The 21,144-nt window shown below is 42.6% G+C and overlaps 1 protein-coding gene across 1 annotated transcript in view; it reads right to left on the bottom strand.

Moving 5' to 3' along the window:
- ANO2 (anoctamin 2) overlaps positions 1-21,144 on the bottom strand; it is a 1,660,301-nt gene that overhangs the window by 574,539 nt on the left and 1,064,618 nt on the right. Inside the window, exon 13 of the mRNA XM_086939055.1 lies at positions 11,813-11,895. Within this exon, the coding sequence (XP_086795181.1) occupies positions 11,813-11,895 (83 nt within the window). The remainder of the gene's footprint in view (positions 1-11,812; positions 11,896-21,144) is intronic.

The following is a 21,144-nucleotide window of genomic DNA, read 5'->3' as shown; positions in this document are numbered from 1 at the left end:
GCAGGTTTAAACTGCAGTACTCAGGCTACAATGGTAGGCCTGAAGCCATGTTTTCCTTTGTTTCACTAGTGGATAGCACAATAAGTCCTGCAATCCAAAGATGATATTTAACTTTCCATGCCATGGGTGTATTTTAGCACCATTTTCTTTGGCCTTTTATGAAATTACCAATTACAAATTAGCTAAATTTGCCAAATTAGCAGTGTTCCAGTACACTGCGTCAAAAAAGATTCATCACTGTGACTATGCAAAAAGGGATATTTTCTCAGAGAAAGGAACAAAATTGCAGTTCACATTCAACCTCAAATTGGAAACGTTCCGCAGCACTATAGCAAATGCACAGAATAGAATTACTGCAAACCTGGCATGAAACTTCAACGTTTCTCAGAAAAGGGTATTTGTTTGCTTTGTTGTAAATCTATTCATTAGGTTTTTAGATATTTGTGTTACAGCAAGGTATTGGTTAAACTTGAGAGGGGTCATCGGAGAAAAGCTTGTAAATATTTTCACCTTCAGTCACGGGAATTTTACTGAACACAGGTTTAGGGAGAGCTCATCTGACCAAATGTCTGAACAAATAAAGGAATCGCTTCAGGCAAGGCAGTATTATCTCCCACCCTTTAAAGCAAGTCTGCAGATATTTTCTCAGAACAGCAGACGCAAGCACTCTAATGGGAGAGCAGTGTCAGAAAAAGTTCTGTTGTGATGACCATTAGTTGACATGGTTCTCTGTAAGCGAAAAAATTGGGCAGAAGAAGCATTTCCTGACACATGAATGTGAGCAAATCCCCCTGAAAGTAACAATAGTTGATTTTCTTAGACGAGGTAAAAGATGTCTTGTATCAATATGAGGATCCATAACTCTGTTTCCGGAATTTGGACCTTAAAATCAAGAAAAAGATGAAGAAGGCTAGCCTTTGTACCTGCAAGGGTGGTTGGATGCAGAGTGGAGAGGGATGGAAGCTGGCCTTGTGGCCAAGCCACTGTTGCTCATGGACCAAGACTACTTCCAGAGGGTATTGGGGGCATGGTGAGTTGAGCACAAGGGTCTAACCACAGACACAGGCAAGGACCTTAAACCAGGCCCTGCAGCAAAACAAACCTACTCATTAGTTATTAGGAACAGAATACTATGCATAATGGGTTCTCGCTCCCTGGTATTTAAGAGAGCAGGTCATGGCAGCATCCATTGCTAGCCAACCCCTGGGGACTCAGTGCATAGGGAGTTGCAAGCCGGGTGTTATGTTGTTATGTTATGTCATTATTATTTGCTATATTGCGCACGTATCACCCAGGGGTATCTCGGCGCTGTTGCAGACCCTAACTGGACATACGGACCATAGAGAGTTAGTATAAGTAGCTTTTAGTAATTTTCTGAATTTACTGTAGGAGGGAGTTACTTGCAGAGTTACGGGTAATTTGTTCCAATATCCTGGGGCAAGATAGGAAAAGGATTTTCCTCCGGTACGTGTTTGGTGAATTTGGGGCACGTACAGAATGGCTTGAGTGCTCGATCTGAGAGTGCGTTCGGGAACATAGGTCTTTAGTTTGTTTTGGAGCTAGCGTGTGCCATTGCCTCTTAAGGCATTATATGTGAGGCAGCAGAGTTTGAAACGAGAGCGTTTTTTCACTGAAAGCCAATGCAGTTCTTTCAGCAAAGGCACAGAAGAGGTGTCTGCAGGCCGGTTCAGTATAAGTCTGGTCGTGGTGTTCTGGACCAACTGGAGCTTGGTAAGCAGAGTATCACTGACTTGAGCCAAGAGGGCATTTCCATAGTCAAGTCTGCTTATCATCATTGCCTGAACCAGGGCTCTAGGGACATGTGTGGGGAGGAAAGGGAAGATTCTGCGCAACAGGCGAATATTGTATTAGCAAGAGCTTGTTATAGCTTCAATCTGATCTTTCATTGTTAGGGCTTGATCAAGTTTTATCCATAGATTGTTTACCATTTGTTTAGGCACGGGAGTGGCATCCAACTGATGAGGCCACCAGTCATCTGACCAGATGGCTGGGGCTTTTCCAAGCACCATAATGTCTGATTTTTCTGGGTTTAGCTGGAGACAGTTCTATCAATCAATCAATCAATCAAAGACATTTATAGAGCGCACTACTTACCCGGAGGGTCTCAAGGCGCTTGGGGGGGGGGGGGGGGGGGTGCTGCTACTGCTCGAACAGCCAGGTCTTGAGCTTCTTCCTGAAGGAGAGGTGGTCTTGGGTCAGGCGCAGGTCGGGAGGGAGGGAGTTCCAGGTCTTGGCGGCCAGGTAGGAGAAGGACCTTCCTCCTGTTTTCGTTCTTCGGATGCGGGGGGCGAGGGCGTGACTGGCTGATCGGAGATGGCGTTTGGGAGCGTAGAAGTTAATGCGGTTGTTGAGGTAGCTCGGGCCTTGATCGTGTAGGGCTTTGTGTGCGTGGGTGAGGAGACGGAAGGTGAATCTTTTGTTGATGGGGAGCCAGTGCAGGTCTCTCAGATGTCCGGAAATGTGGCTGTGTCGTGGGATGTCGAGGATGAGTCTGGCTGAGGCGTTCTGGATCCGCTGGAGTCTCTTCTGGAGCTTGGCGGTGGTTCCGGCGTAGAGGGCGTTGCCGTAGTCCAGTCGGCTGGTTATCCAGCTGGAAATTGCTAACATTCCTGCTGAAAACATAGTTTCTCTGACTCCAAGTCTTGGCCCACAGTGAACATCAGCTGAGTGTCATCAGCGTATGATAGGATCTCAAAGCCAAAGTGCTGCACGATCTTTGCTAGTGGGGCCATGTAGATATTGAACAAGGTGGGACTCAGGCACAAGCCCTGTTGTACATCCTTGTCCAGACGTGTTTTACCTGAAGAGTATGGCCCCAGGATGACCGACTGTTGTCTATCTGACAGAAAGTGCTGCAGCAATTTTAGTGCTGTCTCCTGGACTCCGATTGACTACAATCTATTTATGAGCCTTGGGTGGGAGATTATATCAAAGGCTGCTGACAAATCTAATAGTATCAGTGCCACTAGTCTTCCTGCATCCATCTCCTGTCTCAGTGAATCAGTCGCAGCCAGGAGTGCGGTCTCTGTACTGACCATCTATGCTGCACAGAGTTGTCACCCTTGCACGGTAAAGGATAGGTGGGTGCATAGAGGGTTGAGTTTAGAGAAGCAGCAGTTCAGAGCCGGAAGCCAACTCTCACATGGGAAGTTGGGAAAGAGCCTGGCAGCAGGCCAGGCCCTGTGGCAAAACCCTGCTGTGTGTGAAACATAAGGGTTGACCTTGTCCCGTTTATGTCCATAGGCCCAGCATAGCGGATGTTGATCTCTGGTAGGATTGACCACAGCAGGGATGAAGTGCTGAAGCTGAGATGCGTTAGTTCTGAAGCAGATGCACCAGGTTTCTCCATGCAGTCGAGGGGATGCATCAATCTTCTCACACTGCAGAGGCAGCAATGCCGCAGTTCCCATGCATCGGTCTTGGAAGAAAAGCTCTGGTTCTTAGTACGATGCGCTGGATCTGTTCCAACAACAGCTGCAACGCATCAATTTTGCTTCACGTAGCAGAGGATGCATTGGTTCCACTTGAGCCAAGACCTGGATGCACTTCCAAGGGACCAGGCAAAGGACCAGAAGGTGGGACTTTAATATTCCTGAGTCACTAAACAGAAGGCTAACCAGCATGACTTGGTAGATCACTCTGGGTTCAAGCAAGAGTATGGTTCTTCCTCAGCAGAGGGAAGCAGGCAGCAGGGCAGCACATCAGAGAAGCATTTCTCCCGGAGCAGCAGTCCAGCAGTTGCAGTCCTTGTAGCAGCACATCAGTCCTTCTTCTTTGTAGAGTTTCCTTATAGGTCTAGAAGTGTCTCATTTGGTGGGATCAGAGCCCCAGTACTTATACCCAGTTGTGGCTTTGAAGTGGAAGTGACTTCAGAGAGGGGCTATGAAGTGATCCGAGGTCCACCTTTCCTACCCCTGGTTCCAGATTCACTACAGGTGGGTAATCAACCATTTGTGTGGGGTTTCAGGACATTGCCCATTCAGGAGCAAGTTTCAGCTCCTCCCTCCCATCCTGCTTAGGATGAGCTACTAGCATGCAGATGGCTACTCAGGCACAACTAAACTTTCTCTGTATGTGGCTGTCTGGAAGTAATGCACAAGCTGTCACTCACCCCAAATGTGTATTGGAGACTGGCTGCAGGTACACAGAGCTTTATGAGCAGAGAAATGCAATGTTTCTAAAAGTAAAAAGAACAAATGATGGACGGAAGGCTGAACAAATCAAACATTAACCCCCAGTCACAGATTTGGCTTTAATCCATAATGTTGTTGCTCACCAGGCCATCCCAGTTTGGACCCAGCCATAGGCAAATCAGTCTTGACCCTGCTCCCCATGGGAACAGTCCAGCCAAACTTCCAGGCCAGGCTCTCCCTGGACCAGAAACAAGCATCCTGGCTCCTGTTTTGGGGTATCAGCCCCGTTGCTGGCAGTGCATAATCTTGAGAGGGTCGTATATATGTATATATATATATATATATGAGGAGAGGCATACAGTCCCGAAAAAAAGAGCTGACGATTAGGGCACCTTTAAACTATTGGATTGGCATGCAATGGGGAGAGAATGACCCATTCAATATAATGTAGGCTTCATATTTAGAGTGAATGAATTGATGTGTCAGACACTTAAAATATGGCTTATTATGCACAATGCACTTTAGGATGCACTTGGTTTGAAATTTTGCACAATTACAATGAATTTGTGATCTACTCCCTCGTTGCTGTTTATTGCTGTATAATTTACTGTATATTGGGTATAATGTGTAAATGGTTTTGAATTCTCACCTATTGTGTGGGATGGGAAGGTGGAGTTTTTTTGTCTGTTGTATATGTGAAACCATAACAAAAAAAGATATTTTTAAAGTAAATGGGGAATGCCATATAAATTACAACAAAAGGGCAACCTATTTGAAACAATTGTATGACTCAAGTGACCAAAATCATATCAAGTTTGCAAAAGAATTTCTTCTGGCATTATATGGAAGTCGTTTATGAAAACAAATAGATATATTCACTGCAACAAAAACAATGGGTGCCCTGAACCAAATGGAATTTAGAACACAATTATTAAAAAAAAAGCCCAATATATTGGTCTACCCTTTTAACAGCTGTATTTAACATGATCTTAAATCTGGGCATCTTAAAAAGGTTCTATCCCACAACCAATTTACGTGAAATCACACCTCAATAGCTATTCTATGATCTATTGGACAACTATTGGAAAATCTTCGCGAAACAATAGAATTAGCAGAATGGGAAGAATACAAGAAATAACCTCATTCCACCAAACAGGATTTAAACCTGGGTGTTCAACCTTGGTTAGCATTGTTGCAACTTACTGCCTTTCAAACAATGTTTAAATGCAAAAGATAAGAAACTATACTCTTGTTTTATAAATTATTCCAAAGTAGTTGATAAGGTAGACTGGGACAAACTTTGGTCGAAACTAGCTAGCTGAGAAATAGATCTACCAGGGTAATTATCAACCTGCACTCAGACATGTGGATCTAAGTAAACTTAAGCGATGGAAGCGACCTGAAACCCAGAATGCAAACATCTAATGTGCTAAAAATGATGTATATTAGCCCTCATTCTTTTATCTCTGTATCTCGCTGTTCTTCATGAAACACTAAACAAAAACGACAGCCATGTTACAAAACCTGGCCATGCAGAAATAGCATTCTTGGCAAATGCACAGTGGCCTAGGAAGGGCGGTGCGTGGGTTCAGGCTGCCCCGGCTGTCATCACTGAGGGAGATGACAAAATGGCACTGAGGGGGTGACAAAATGGCAAAAATATGTGTAACTATATTTATTTCCCTATTTTAATAATTTCAATGTGGGCGGGGGGACAAGAAATTTTCCACACCAGGTACCACCAGACCTTGCTACGCCACTACATATGCAAAAGACTTGGGGGCCCATTATGATGTAAGGCGGATCGTCACCACCCGCATGGCGATCTGTCCTACATCCTAGCCTGCCCGCCACCCATTTCCCCCCGCCATATTAGTATGGCGGGGGGACCGCGGCGGACAGGAAGGCTGTCCACCGCTTTTCCGCCCGGTCGATAAGTCGACCGGGTGGAAAAGGGTTTCATATAGTGGCGGTGTCTGCTGCACACCGCTATCATTATCAGGATGCAGGCGGGGGGGGAGCCTTTCCATGGCGGTGTTGCCGCCACGGAAAGGCATGTGGACTTCGAGGTTGGGGGCCCATTGGGGGCCCCCAGGATGTTAGGGGTGTGGGGGGACACATGGGGGGTATGTGCATGCACAACATGGCATGTACTGCGCGGTGCCTGCCAAGTTGTGCATGCACATGCACGACATGCATTTTTGGCATTGCGGCAGGCATTGCTTAAAGCACCGCCTGCCGCAATGTTAATAATGCAGGATGCGCCCACCAGTGTGGCGGGCACATCCTAATGTCACCCATGGGACCCCCGCACATATGGTGAGCGGTCCCTTTAACCATCAGGATGGCGGGCGGACAAAGTCCCCCTGCCATTCTAATGATGCCCTTGGTGTTATTTTAAAAGACTCCAATAGGTTTTCAACGTTATTTGACATGTCTAAATGTCTATAACCGTAACAACAACTGAAAAGTTAACTACAACGAAACCGAGAGTATGAGCTTTCTTAGCTCATACTTTAGTTTCAAATGGGTGTTCGATCAACAGAAAATAGACCTACAGCCAGTTAGTGAACAATTACAGCCAACCGCACATCCTGCCATTCTGAGCTGGATATTCAGCTGCAGGATAACATCAGATGTGCAGCTCTAGCATTACACCAAATGGACCTGTGTCACCTGGGAAACCCAAACTTAAAACTAAAGACAGGCTAAGAAGAAAGGCTTTGCTGATATACACAAAGACCCATGATTCCCACTTTCACCCAATTTTGGGAACAACATCTACAAATTCAAGCACACGTATTATTTATATTAAACAAAATATGAATACTATGTAGATAAAGGACTTAAGGTAGCATATAGGTAAGAACTCCTTGCATTCACATGATATAAGATAAACCTTGCAATTGTAACAATCTGAGTTGTCATCTATCACTTAAATGAAAGCTCATGAAATGAATACAATGAATAGATGCATCATCATATGAGTTTCTTATAGCCTATTAATTCCCATGCAAGTGCTGGTTCCTCCTTTTAAATTTCTCTTTAAATATTAAAGCTATTTTTAATCCAGTATCATATGGTATCATATGTTTTTATCCCATATTACACCTCTCTCCTATTAGGAGACCAGCACAAGAATATTGAAAAACATCCAGTGTTTATTACAGTAGCTAAGATACATCAAGCAACTTGATGGGTTTCAGATACCATTTAAGGATTTCGAAATCCACGAAGACTCCACCAACCATACAGAGCTGTGTATAATAAGCCATTCTGATTTCCCAAAAAAGTATTGCCCTGAAAAAGGCTATGTAACTTTTTAAAGAATGATGAAACACAGAGTTCAAAGTTGACAGATAGATGCAAAGGGAAGAAGGACACACTCAAACACATCATTATGAAATACAATTAACTTTTTCAAAAGTTTTAAATCAAAGATAATCAAACAAAATATGAGATAATCTCCAATGGATACTGAATAAATATATTAGGGACTGGATGATGAGCACCCATATGCATGTGTGGGAGGTTGCACAGATAAAAACGTTGGATGTGTGATTTGAAAAATGTGTGTATGATAAATCTTATTTAGTCTTTACTCACAAATGTTGAATGCTTTGATTTTATTTACTATAAAGGTAGATTGAGATTTATCTAAAACGTTCGGAATAGCAGAAGAAATAATAAGATCAAATTCAGTGGGCATGACTAGGAGAGAACAACTCAGGGCACACCCAATCAGAATATGACGCTATAAGATGAATAATGCCTATAGGTTTTGCTTCGAACTTAAACCCACAATTTGCACACAAAAATGTAAACAAAGAGCCTGACTTGGATAAAAGGCTGATATAATGGTGAATGTTGCACTATGCTAAAAATGCTTAGCATAACAGTTAGATTAGTCCAAGTTTCTAAATGTGTGTTGTTCATGTGAAGAAATATGCCTTCCAATGTTAAACCTTTTGTTTGTGGCATCCGACGATGTGGTTGATTCTGTTGCCTTGTCCTCAGCAGCTTTTAACAAATCTAGTCGTTGTCTAATAGGCAGATGACGGATGAACACATATAAACACGAGCAGGCAAAAGCCCATCTATGAACAGCTTTGCACTTAGACGAGCAGGGATACAAGAAGCATCCAGAAAGATAAAGTCAAATACATAATACAGATAACACAATGAAGTCTACATAGAAAAACGGGGAATCAGATAGATGCATTGACTTAGGAGTAAGCCTGTGCAAAATGTAAATGATGCTAGTTTAATTCAAGCCATTTTGTGACTTTTGTTTTACCCTTGTTACTTGAAATTCCCCAAAATTAAGCCATTCAGCAACTTTGAGTAAGTGCCTACCAATCGTAAGAATTCAGAAGAGTGCACAGGAGCAACAGTAGGCAAGTCTGTTGTTCAAGGTGATTTTTTTCCTTGGTCTTTTTAAGTTCAAAATGTGCACTTGTGCTAAAAATAAGCGACACTAGTATGAATTTCATGCTTAAATATAGTGCAAAATGACAGATGTGTATTTACACGTAATTTCACGAGTTTGCTGAAATTTTGCATAATTACTCAAAAGCAATTTATGGGAATTTCTCACACCCCTACTTCTGAGTGGCTGCAAGATAAATACACTGAAGTTGACAGATTTTTATTTTACTTGTTTATGCCATCAAGGGATGTAATGCATCTATAATATGGGTATGTTGCTACAATTGGGTGTAAAAGAAGCTGCCAAGCTCAGGTAAATGGTTCTTTATACTAAGCATAAAAACGGTCTGCCTGGAAAATCATAGTTGTTTCTAATGTTTCCCTTGCTGAGAGAGTATCTATGAGTGTCAAATTACTAATGTTATGGTAGGCAGACATCCAGAGTTAAAAATGAAATGACACTACATAACAAAAATAGGCCTACAGACATAAATAATACAGAACTATTGTTTTGGCCAGCCATGCTTGGGACACAATGAAAAAAAGTGGCGGATGGAACTAAAAATTACTCTGGACATTATTGCAGAGCATCACTGTTTGCTCACTGTGTCACTCGAGACAGCGTACATCTATATGCAAATCAGCTGTGACCTTGCTTCAATAGGAGCAGTCCAGACTGAACCACCAGTCTACGTCCTATATGAACAGAACAGAAGCAAGCCAAAATGGGTGGTAGCCTGTTTGGACCTCATTAATGAGGTGCAGCTTAAATCCTGTGGCACAGTAATCTCAAGCATCTGCATCTGAGGACACTCATAACACTTAGGATGTGACTGTAAAAAAGCAATGTGTAGAATATTCTAAGCAGTAATTCTAATCTATTACTTTTGCTCACAACACAACTTCAGAATGGGATCTTTTTTATGCAAATTAGTACTGGTCCTTTCCAATGGGAAGAGTCCAGACAGAAGCACCAGACTACTCCCCCTTGAATGAGAACAACAGAAAACAGATATGACTTGAGTTGAACCTCTCCAAAGAGGCCCGACTAGGCAAAAACAGTATGCTCATGGTCCCATCTACATTGAATGTGGCCTAGCAATTTGGACTTAACTGTTTCTATTGGAACATACCAAAATCTAATATACATATGGCCTGTCCCTGTCTGTAGTCACAAAATGGGCAGGCATGCAACTCAAATATATCCAGTGGTTTTGATTAATTGAAGCATTCCACCTATCACTTTTTATTTTTTCCCAATGAGTCCTATGAATGATGGGTATGTACAGATGTGTATCCAGTGCTCACTGTCTCATAGCACTCAAGCTGCACCACACTGATGAAGGCCAACATGGCTAGGACTGGCCTGAGGTTGATTGTGTTAATATTTAGAGGTGGTCAAGCCTGGAATATTAGGCTGGACTGTTGGAACTGCAGCAGGTTCAATTCTAATTTGGCTGATCTTTCTCTCATGTGGTATAGTGCCCGAATGAATGAAGGAGAAATTACAGAGGGGGAGATTATAAGAAGCGTTTCATCTATCATTCAAAAAAAATTCCTAAGGGCACAGTGGTGCTGAAATAATTTTTCAGTGGTGGTGCAAGCCAATAAAATCACATCCCTAAACACCTGAACTTGAAAACACAATATATGTTGCAAGGAGAAAGCATTTGATGGGCCTCTTTATTGTTCATTCTCCATCTATACTTTAAGGTTTTAAGGGGGAGCTGCAGCACCTCCTGCACCCCCAGTTCCAGTGCCGTTTTAAGGACAAATGTTATGTATAGACATGTGTCCATTGCTCACTAAGCCAGAAAACTCATGCTGTACCTTAATTATGAAGCCCAGCAAGGATTAAACTATTCTCAGGTTACTTATGTCACTATCTAAAGGGGAGTGGCCAGGCAGTTTGGAGTTGACAGTTCCTATCGGCACAGGGCAGAGCGAGGTTTAAATATGGCTCGCTCCTGTCTGATGTCACATAATTGGTAACAAATGATGGAGCGGTATACTGCTCAAGTAAATACAGGCGGCGGAAATCAATTGAAGAACTCCGCTGAATACTTTTTTTTCCTTTTTTCTCAGCGGCGGCTCGCAGAGGGAGTGTTGCGGGGTGGGGTGGCTGGGAGGGTCAGCGTGCGGGGGGGAAGTGGAGTCGGACATATGATGACAAAGAGTAAAGTAAATAACTAAAACTATTTACCCTGCTCACGCTGCATCGCGAGTTTGCGATGCAGTTAGCATAAGGTAAATAGTTGTATTTATTTATTTACTTTACTCCTTGCCATCGTATGTCCGACTCCACTACCCCCCACCCTGCTCCTCCCCCGCCCTACTGTCCCGCAGCACTCCCTCTGTGAACCGCCACTGCTTTTCTAGGTGAAACACACAAGAAGTTGCAACAGATTGTTAGTACACTTACGTTGAATTTGAGAGCATGAGTTTTTCAAAGATGTTGATGGCTTAAGGAAATCACACACTATTGGTGCAACTTCTAAACTAAACTCATTCCACGTAACATTATCAAACACAATGCATACAAATTTGTAATAGAGGTACAATTCCCATCTTTTTAGCCTTTACAAACTAGTTTTTGTAACTCCAATAAAGGTGGCATGAAAGCCAACCCGAAATAAATTGAGACAAATGTAAAAATGCTATTTAAAATACGCGAGTCTTCATTATTTCAGTTACTTTAATGCCTTTGTGATTTGGAAGTTACATCTAATTAAAAAGATCAAAAAACACCGCCACATGAAATTCATGTAGTATAGAGTTTAAAAGAATAACGCAAAATGGCACACACTATATTAGAAAACAGTATTTTTGCAAACATTTCATGTCCATCATGCTTACAGAGCACTTAAAAAATCTGATTTGTGTAGAAAGTGGATTTCAGTTTGGCCAGCTATGTTCCCAGCTCAGTAATGCAAGACCCGCACGGTATAATTATGTGTAGCTGTAGCATATGATATCTTGCTAAGTGACCACAGTTTCATCCCATTGCCATTGTAAACACTGCAGTGTAGGGTCTACGAAAAGAGAAACACAGGCATTCGCCTTATTGAAAAACCTGCAAAACATGTGTTACAGATGTTCGATGGATGTTCTCTGCTAAGTCTTCATTTCACTGCAATCAGAAACAGTGTGGGTCTATCCTGTTTACAGAAGTCAGACTTAAATGTCAAGATATGGCATTAGAAACTATTATTAAGAGAATACAAACTCACTTCTTCCTCCTCTAATCCTGTTAAATCCCAGTAATAGCTCAACCTCATTTGAAGACGTTTCCAGTGTTCCAGGAACAAAGTAGCTGAAACCAAAAACAAATATCAGTACATAAATTCTATGAGCTCTATAAATTATTTTAATATTTGTCTGTTGAACCACTGCAGTTTGTTTTTTGAAAGTACAAAATGAATTATTACAATAGCATCTAATACAAACACACATGGAAAGTTTTGCCTCGGGGAATGTAGGGAGAAAGAAACATACGATTACTGTTAAAGCTCTGTGAGAGGCTACAAACAATAATTGATAATGCATATATATATCTGCAAATGCATACGGAAAATTATTTACAGCTAGACTAACTCTAAATGGTTTACAAAGTAAAAAGTTTAAAAAACGGCAATTTCTCATTTTTTGCTAGAAAAAAAACCTTTGTGAGCCATCTGAGGTTCAAAGCAGGTTAAAATAAAAGAAAACAGGAAGCAGGTACAGCAGACCTTCGCGGAGTTCATCACTCACAGGAAGAGTCCTGTGTACCAGCTCTGTGCTTCCACACCAATCACGCCACCCACCCTACCCCACCTGATACCCAAATGCCCATGGAACTCTCAAAACATTCACTCAACAATCATCCTTACACATATCAGAAACCCACAGATAAACACTATCAATAATAAAGCGACAAGGGGTACATCCAATGCAGTATCTGGCTCTTGGCATACCCTCCAGATAAAATCGAATCTTCCCTCTAGACTTATAGATGAGGAGAGAGCTCAGCCGAACAACTATGTCCACCGCTCCAGCCTTTGTAGGGAGAAAAATTAACAATCCAACCATGTGGCACAAAAAGTGAAGCAGGGGCGACTCAAAGCAACCGCTTCTCATGTGGTACAAATACACATTGAGGCTGAGTCTGTCTCGATACCTCTGGGCAGCGACTAAATAATGCACCATCGAGTTTTTCGACCAGGAGCAATGATGATCTCTTGAGCTGTGGATTGTGGAACAGTTTTTGGTACATTCATTTGCTTCCCTGATTCCTCTGCCTGTTTATTCGATTGTTCAGGGGCCCTCTTTTTGTGTCATTTTATGGGTCCCTGGGTGCCCTGGTCTCACCCAGGGCACCCAGAGTGCATGTCGGGGACCACAGGGGGAACCTCAAGTCCACACGGGCCCAGCAGGCTCCCTGCCTTCCTTTGTTTGCACGGGCTGGCCCTGTGAAGTTGGTGGCCACCGGGGCCGTATATGGCCCCCTCCCTCTTTTTTCTAAAGCAATTAGCTCCGGGGAGGTGGTGGTCCCCAGGGCTTTTAAAATCTCTAGGAGGGGGGTACATTTGGCCCCCTCCTTTTAAATTCAACCCAGGGAGGTGGTGGTTCCCAGGGCCAGGGGGGTTCACAGGGCTCCCCAAATGTATATGCAGCCCAGGGGAGGTGATGGTACCAGGGTATAAAAATGCCTTTGGAGGGGGGGGGCACTGTGCCCCCTTCAATGTTTTTAGTAAACTGTACATCCCTCAGGATTAGGCCCACCCAAGGGCTATAGTATTAACAAGTGCGGGAGATGGCACTTAATTTTTCAATTTTGCTACAAATTCGCAGATCCACCCACGATTTCACAGAAATCTTTCTTTTTGTTAACCCCCAGCGGTGTCCGTGTGGGACCTCACCATCACTTAGAGGACCAGGGTATTCCACACCTGCCCTTTTTTTAAATGTTTTTTGTGGGATTCAGCTGAATCAGAGTTTTAAGAAGGCTGCCAAGGCAACCAATCAGATGTCAGTATGGGGAATGTCGGTTCATGGAGGATCCGCGCCCCAAGATATGCAAATTTGTTTTTTGGTTAATATCTCTAAAATTACTGAACAGATAAACACAAAATCACAAAAAAAGTGATTTAAAGAGTTAGCTTCCTGACAAGTTTAGTGTAATTCATTCCAGCAGTTTAGGCTATGGTCATGTTCAAAATCCCTATGGGAATTAATGTAGGGAAAATGCATTCTGGGACTCCCTTTCTCAGACCCCGCTTCACAGATCGCCGAATATTTCCAGACAGTACAATTTTAGAGGAAAATGTCTTGAATGTTCACCAAATGGCCCCAAAGATGTAGGAACGTCAAAAATGCTTTTCCTATTGAAATTAGATCCTAACTAAAACTACCTACTGGCGACCGCCAGTAGGTGATATATATATAACTAGTAATAATACATATATGACCCTGTTGAAGGCTACATATATGACCCTGTTGCAGGCTACGGCTGAAACGCGTTGGTCTCTTGTCCTCACTGATAGTGAATATGATTAAATAAGGAAGGTTTAGGAATAGGCTGGTGCCTGGCTGGGCTGTTTTTCCTTGGACTGATGCCTGGGTGCTATGCTGCAAAAACGGCCCTGTAACAAAAACGGCCCCAGGGGCCAAAACCGGCCCCCCCACCCGTGCGGTGCACCGGGGATTGCCCGGTGCCTGCAATGGCCAGTCCGGCCCTGGTACTGGGGGTACACATAACTGCTGAGTCTGGGGAATGAGGGAAACATTGGCCCATGCTCAGGCAATATTCTTCCCCAGTGTTGATGCAAACTTCAAGCAGGTATACACTATAGAGAGACAGCAATGGAAAGGGGGCACAGTACTCCTTCAAGTGGTGCATCACCCATAGAGATTTGTGTTCGGGTGGACAGGATTATGCCCCTATCACTAATCACAAGAGAAAGCAAACCATGCCATTGTCTACTATCATTTGTGTTTTGCAGTGACATCAGCATGATGTGCTCGCCACAGTTAAACAAAAATATCATCATCAGGATGCAAGGAAAGCTGTCCCATTCAAAGTCAAGGCTTTGAATTTGGAAAAGAAAATGTTTCTAGTGTTTTCATCAAATATATTCTTTCTTTGTACAGAGTGTGGCCCGTTGACCTCCTCTGCACTACCAAGGTAGTGAAGTATGTTTATGAGTTCACCTATATATTAAAACGGTTGACATCGTACAATTTGCAATATTTAATTTTTTCTAACTTTGGTTAGAAAAGTAGTACAGTCCTCAAATTTCCAGCATGTACATAAGTATAAAAAATAAATTGAAAACATTGACATTTTTAATCTGCTACACTCCTTGACTTTGTTGTTCTATTGCCTGCCTCATCTTTAGCAATAGTGTTTGTAAGGGGCGTATCTACTTTTCCCGTCTATGCCCCTGGTGGCTCAAATTTGAATTAACCTATTTAACTTCTAATTTCCCATGGATCAACAATGGCCTGATGCCTGGTGTCTAAGAACATTGCAGGTCACTTCCCCCTGTCAAAGTAATCCTGAGTACATGCTCTGTTTTTGTAAAAGGCCCATACTGCCACATCAAAGTATTTCACCACTTGAAAGAGGGGCAACTTTGACATAGAAGGTCTGTGATTTTCTCTGATCCTTGTGAGGCAGGGCTCGACCAGTCGTGGATGATGTTTAGAGAAATCTAAAGAGGCCCAGGGGGAAATCCAGGTGTTCTACAAATGGCTTGGCGATACCCGTTGCAATAAATCACTTTCTGAAACAATCACTGGGTCAGTCTGTTGAAAAATATGTGAGTAGAGAACAAGAACTTTAGTTTTATTTGCTTTGACTTTATCCTTTCAAAAACACTGTCTCAGCACTCGTGGTCAAAGTGTTGAGTGCAGCAGGTACAGTAAATGCTTGCCTGTTGCTCCTGGAACATGTGTGTGTTTCTGCTAGAGAACCATGGATAGTAGTGAGTCTCTGGCACTGTAAATCCATTCCATTAGATAGGGAAGATAGCTTCTTGTTAATCCAAAAGGATTACAGATTCCAGGCCATGTCCTTAGGAGTCTGCATATAAATTGAACTTCTGTCCTGAAGCTGAAGAGTGCAGAATACCCTGGGAATGTAGAAAGCTGTGCTATCTGAATGAAAAACAATACAAGAGTGGAAAGTGGACATTCCTTCAGCCAACCTGTGTAAATCTTCTTACATGAGAATAGATGGTTAGAAGTCCTGAAAACAAAATTGAAGCTTCTGAAGAGGAAACCCAGGATCTAGTGGCAGTGGGACATTTTTGATTTGGACTGAAACTGTGGTTATTGGGAGTCTTGCTACAAATTTAATCCTTTTCCTGATATACAGAGCACCAAGGAAATTGCTTAAATTATTTTTTTTATCTCTCAAGGAGCAGGACAAAGTGACGATCCTCCCCTACCCTAACAAAAGACTCAATCATCTGAGCTACATTTTTGGTGGATTTGTGAAGCTGAAATTTATCACAAGAAACTCTCTTTTGTTGCAAGATTTTTAGATGCCAAGAAATGTAAATAAAAAGTACAACATTTGACCAAGCCATGCAAATCAATTTTCCCTATCTTTGCTTCCTAGCAAATTAGTTGTGAAGAGTGCCTTAATCACAGTTTCTTAAAAGTTTACACTGCGATAAGCCATTAACTTGTATCTGACAAGCCCCCCATCATTTGTCAGCCACAGAGTACTTAGACTTGGTCTACATAACCATATCCTGATCTCTACATATGATGGATGTATTGAAGTGACAAAAAGGTACATTCAGGGCATGGAGGATTAGGCCCACAATTCTAGAATAGTCCATAGCCTATGCTACCCTGGCAGAGGACCACCCTCTGTATTGTGTGATTCCTGCCTGCTGAAAATCCCGGTTTCTTTAGAGAAATTGTCTGTGTTGTGGCTGCCAGGGGCATAACACATGCCCCATGCGGTGCAGGAGGGCCACCCAACCCTCAAGGGGTTTCAGCTGAAGACCAAGGAATATCATTAATATTTAGAGCACTGAGGAGTCACTCATAACATTCTGCATGGTGGGCCTGTCATTTTGTGTTACACCATTGGGAGCTGCCCAGACGTCAGAGGAGTTTGTAGAATGGGGACCAAGATAGTTTTGCAATGCTGGACAAATATTTTTGTTTTCCAAGAATTAACGCCAAAAAATGGGGCTTATTTTTGTGAAATGACTCAGACTCTCAATGAGACTGTGGTTTTTGTTTAATTTCTCTGCTTCAGGCCATAATGACATGCATCTAGTAACTGTTGTCCCACCCTAAATATGACAGGACAATATTTACTATGACATGACTAGGGAGGAGAAGGAGGTGCAGCTGGAGAACGCCCCTAGAGCCGAATAGAGACACCGCTGCGTGGGACACACTGGTTGTGGCAGAGGCACCACATTGCCCATAACTCTTTGTTGGCCCTGCGCTGCCCGCCGGGAGTAGGAAGCAGGGCAACTGGAGGAAGAGCAATAAGTTAGCATTATTTTCTTACTTTGTATCTTAAAATGGTTGAGCATACTGCCATTAAAACTCTGTTAGTTTAGTACGTTTTTTTTTTGGGAACAATAATATTTCTATTTTGAATATGACACTTTACAACGCACGCGTTACAACGCGTGTCATTACAACGCATTTTTTACATCACAAAATCCATCCCAGCACATGTCGATACAACGCATGTCGTTACAACGCATAATCCATTACAACGCAATTACTATTTTAACTTCGCTGGGGCTTTACTTTTGGGAATGCGTTGTAATGGATTATGCAATGTAATGACATACGTTGTAATGGATTTTGAGATGCAAACAATGCATTGTAATGACACGTGTTGTAACACGTGTTGTAAACGATGATTCGCTTCTATTTTATATAGTAATTGTTCTTAATGACCCAATTAAATTTTACGCCAAAGATTTGCAAGATAGCAACCTATGTAAAAAAGTTGCATGTATTTATTCCATTTAATGTCTTATTGTATGTAAATTGTATTGACTATGTTAATTTGAGATGTTTTATGATTGCTTTGTTTTTTATGATTGCTTTGTTTGTCTATAGATAATATAGGTGAAGACAATAACTTTAAGTTGATTTGACTGCTAAGTTAGGTGTGAGCCTCGTAGTCAAGTGTTTCCACTGGATATGCCATCAGAGGCTTTGCTGGCAGAAACACTGTGGTTTTCACACCTTGAAAGGAGGTGGGTGAATTACAAGTTTATGTTGGGTTACCTACTACTCTTAACTCTATGTCATCCACAGATGGTGTTGAAGTCTCCTGGAAAGAAAACCACATTGCATTCTTGCTAACAATAAAGTATTTATTGATAGCATATTTTCTAAGGAATACTCTAGAATAATAAGGACAATATTATTTGTACTGTATTCTAGTCGACAAGCTGCCTGCAAATTTCGGAGTTAGAGAAGAAGGAGCCTCAATAGGTACATTTCTTTATTATAGTCTGTTATAAAGGCTTTTAAACACCACCATATTTAATTTCATTTCCAACTATACCCATCCTCTAAACCGAATTTCTAACAATATATGTTTGCCTTTTTTAGTAAACATCTTTTTTTGTTTTTTTTCCAAATACCAACCAATGGCAATCCTTAGAACAATCTACTATAGCATGTTTACACACTATAATGCATTGGTTACTCAGCAACAAATTTGCACTGTATTACAAGTTATGGAATGAATTATCAAATGGGACGTCAAACACAGGTCATAAGCATAAATAGTATGAAATGTTATGTAACTAATCCACACCTATTACCCACCCACACAAACGCATGAGAATCACCTCACAGCGGAGGATAAATTAGGCTGTTGTTCAAACCATATATATGTTTGTCTTTTTGCGAATCACTCCCTGGCTGTTCTAACTTGGGAATGTTTGTGGTACATGTTTAAACAATTATTATTAGTGAAAGTCAGACTGGCTGTTTGAAGCTGCAGGCCTGCCCTTCAGCGCAGGCACATACCTGGCCGCACTCTCAATGGGGTCTCAAAAGTGACGGAACCCTTCTGCAGTGGATTGCCTGCGTGGTCCCTAGGATCCCGGTCAACACTGCCAGGGGACACACTTGGGAAAGGGGCACAGTAGGGGTGGGTGGAATGCTCTGTTCTACATGTGGAATTGGACAAATTTTTGACACTCCGTGTTACTCTTAAACATGGACTATAGGGCAGATTACGCCAGTTGCCAAGTGGAAGAATGTTTTTCCCATGAGGCTCCAGAATATGAGAACTGGAGAGCACAAGCAAGAATTTGCATCCCCTAATGAGATTTGCCAACAAGGACGTTTGTCGGCGTACGTGAGCAGTCATGGTAAGAGGGCTTTCGTTCACATAGATTTGCTGCCGCTCTAGTAGATTTTCTACTTCATCAGAAGCAAAATCAACTCGAGTGGCTGTGCGCTCTTGTGGATCACATGGTGCCGTTTGCACTGATTTTTAGGGCTGCATGCACTACTGGCACTAAATTGCTGCACGAGCTGCATATTTTCCACCCGTTTTGGGAATTCTCTGGAAACTCGCAGAGTTTTTCTGTATCTCTGTGAGTTCTGCCCACCACTAGTGCACTGTCAATGTTCCACATTCTGTGTGGAACAAAACCACATGTGCCTCCTGACAGCCTCTTTGAGATTGAAGCCATGTCTGAAGTACAGCATGGGTGCAGAGGATTCCATAATTTGCTTGGTATCAGGCACCCTTGTAAATAAGAAAGCACCCCCTTTTGATCACACTGATGTGCATTTTGTGTGGGAAATCGGGTTGTTGGTTGAGGAGGGATAGAGACCTTCTTAAACACAGCCACAATTGGTGTCAGTGTAAACCATAAAAGTCACCAACTTAACCTGTGCTTAACCCTCTTGTAGCTTGGCATAAAAACAGTGTGGCAAGACGCAATGTGTAAAGTATTTATGCAGCACACGAACAGCAGTAAAGTGAAAACACAACACAAGAAAAATCCCACATCACATTTAGAAAAAGAGAATAAGATGCATTATGTCATTTGACACCAAAGCAGCAAAAATCCAATCAGTAGAATCGGAGATATGCAATTTCAAAGATTTGAGGTAAGTATGGCACCTAAGAGCACAAAGCTAATCGAAGGTAGCTGGATTTGCTAGACCAAATTAAAGTCACAGGCTCAGGCAGACCATGATGAAATAAAAGGCCGGATACAGGGACCAGGTTAGTTACACTGAAAAAGCTACATTTTAAAGTCCATGTGAAGAATACCATTCATGGTAAAGGAGGCCACGAGGGGCAAGGAGAGTGTCGCAGATGGTCATCGCTGTAGAGAGTAGAGCAGGGCGAGCATCACGGATGGGCGTCGCAGTAGGAAGCTGTTTCTGTTGGGCATTCTGATGGTCATTGCTAGAGATTCGTGTTGGTGGTAACCATGGGCTGTCGATGCAGAGCTTGTTTTGCCGATTCTCACTGGTAGTCACATTACCGCGAAGAGCTGCGTTCACTGGAGCTTTGCATTGGTGGTTGGTGCAAATGACATGATCTTGGCACAAATAGGCCCATTCACAGTCATGAATAGCACAAAACATCAGGGTGTCTTCTTGTTTTCAAGGAGGAGCTCAACTGATGCCACACCAAGGGTCCAGGACTTCAGAGGCACCTTCTGGGAATAAGGAACTCACTTCAGCAGAGACCAGCAAGGCTTAGGCAGGTCCAGTTGCAGCAGGTTACCTGGCCATTTGCAGAGAGGATCCTGGAGCTTGTTGTATCCCTCTAGCTAACAAGTGAGTCAGCTGACCCTTGGAATCACTTAAGCCTAGATGAAGGGTGTAAGTACAGTCTACCATCTCAGCAAGTAGGGCAGACGTCCAGCAGGAGGGCATATTTTTTCTGTAGTATCCATAGGTCCAGGAGTGTAATGAAGAATGGGTCTGAGGGTCCCATTTTTTTTTACCTGGGGCTCCCTTTGAGTGGGAGAATCTTCTGCAGTTTTCACCTAGCAGAGGTGTCTGGAATTTCCTGTTTCTCTACCCAGGACCCAATTAGTCTGGGGGCACAATAGGCTAGCATGAAGTCCTCTGTGTATGAGCTAGGCCAGTGCCTTTGAAGTGCAAGTGTGGTAGGCGACAGCTTCACTTCTCCATCCTGCCCAAAATGGCTCATCCTGCAAACACCCAGACCCTCTATTGTTATGCTGTCTGGGAGAAATACACAAAGGTCAACTTCCAACTACACCAAGGAAACAGGGTGCATGCACCAAATGGTTAGGACAAGAAAATGCCAAGTTTCCAAATGTTGCATTTTCAAATGTGTGACTTTAAATCCAACTTTACAGTTAAAGATGGTTTAAAATTACATTTCATCAAACACCAAACATGGAATTCTTAACTGTTCTCAAACAAAAGTTATCACTTTTTAAATGTAATAAGGTAACCCAAAGTTATACTAAGGTAGAAGTAGGCCTTGCAGTAGAGAAAAATGAATGTACGGGTTTTTCACTGCCAGGACATGTAAAACTAAAAAGTACAGATCCTACTGTTTAAATACACTGCACCCTGT

Source organism: Lissotriton vulgaris, chromosome 1_1, assembly GCF_964263255.1.
Source record: "Lissotriton vulgaris chromosome 1_1, aLisVul1.2, whole genome shotgun sequence".
Lineage (NCBI taxonomy): Eukaryota > Metazoa > Chordata > Amphibia > Caudata > Salamandridae > Lissotriton > Lissotriton vulgaris.
Note: the sequence above shows the minus strand (reverse complement) of the source record. Positions and strands in the feature narration are given on the sequence as shown.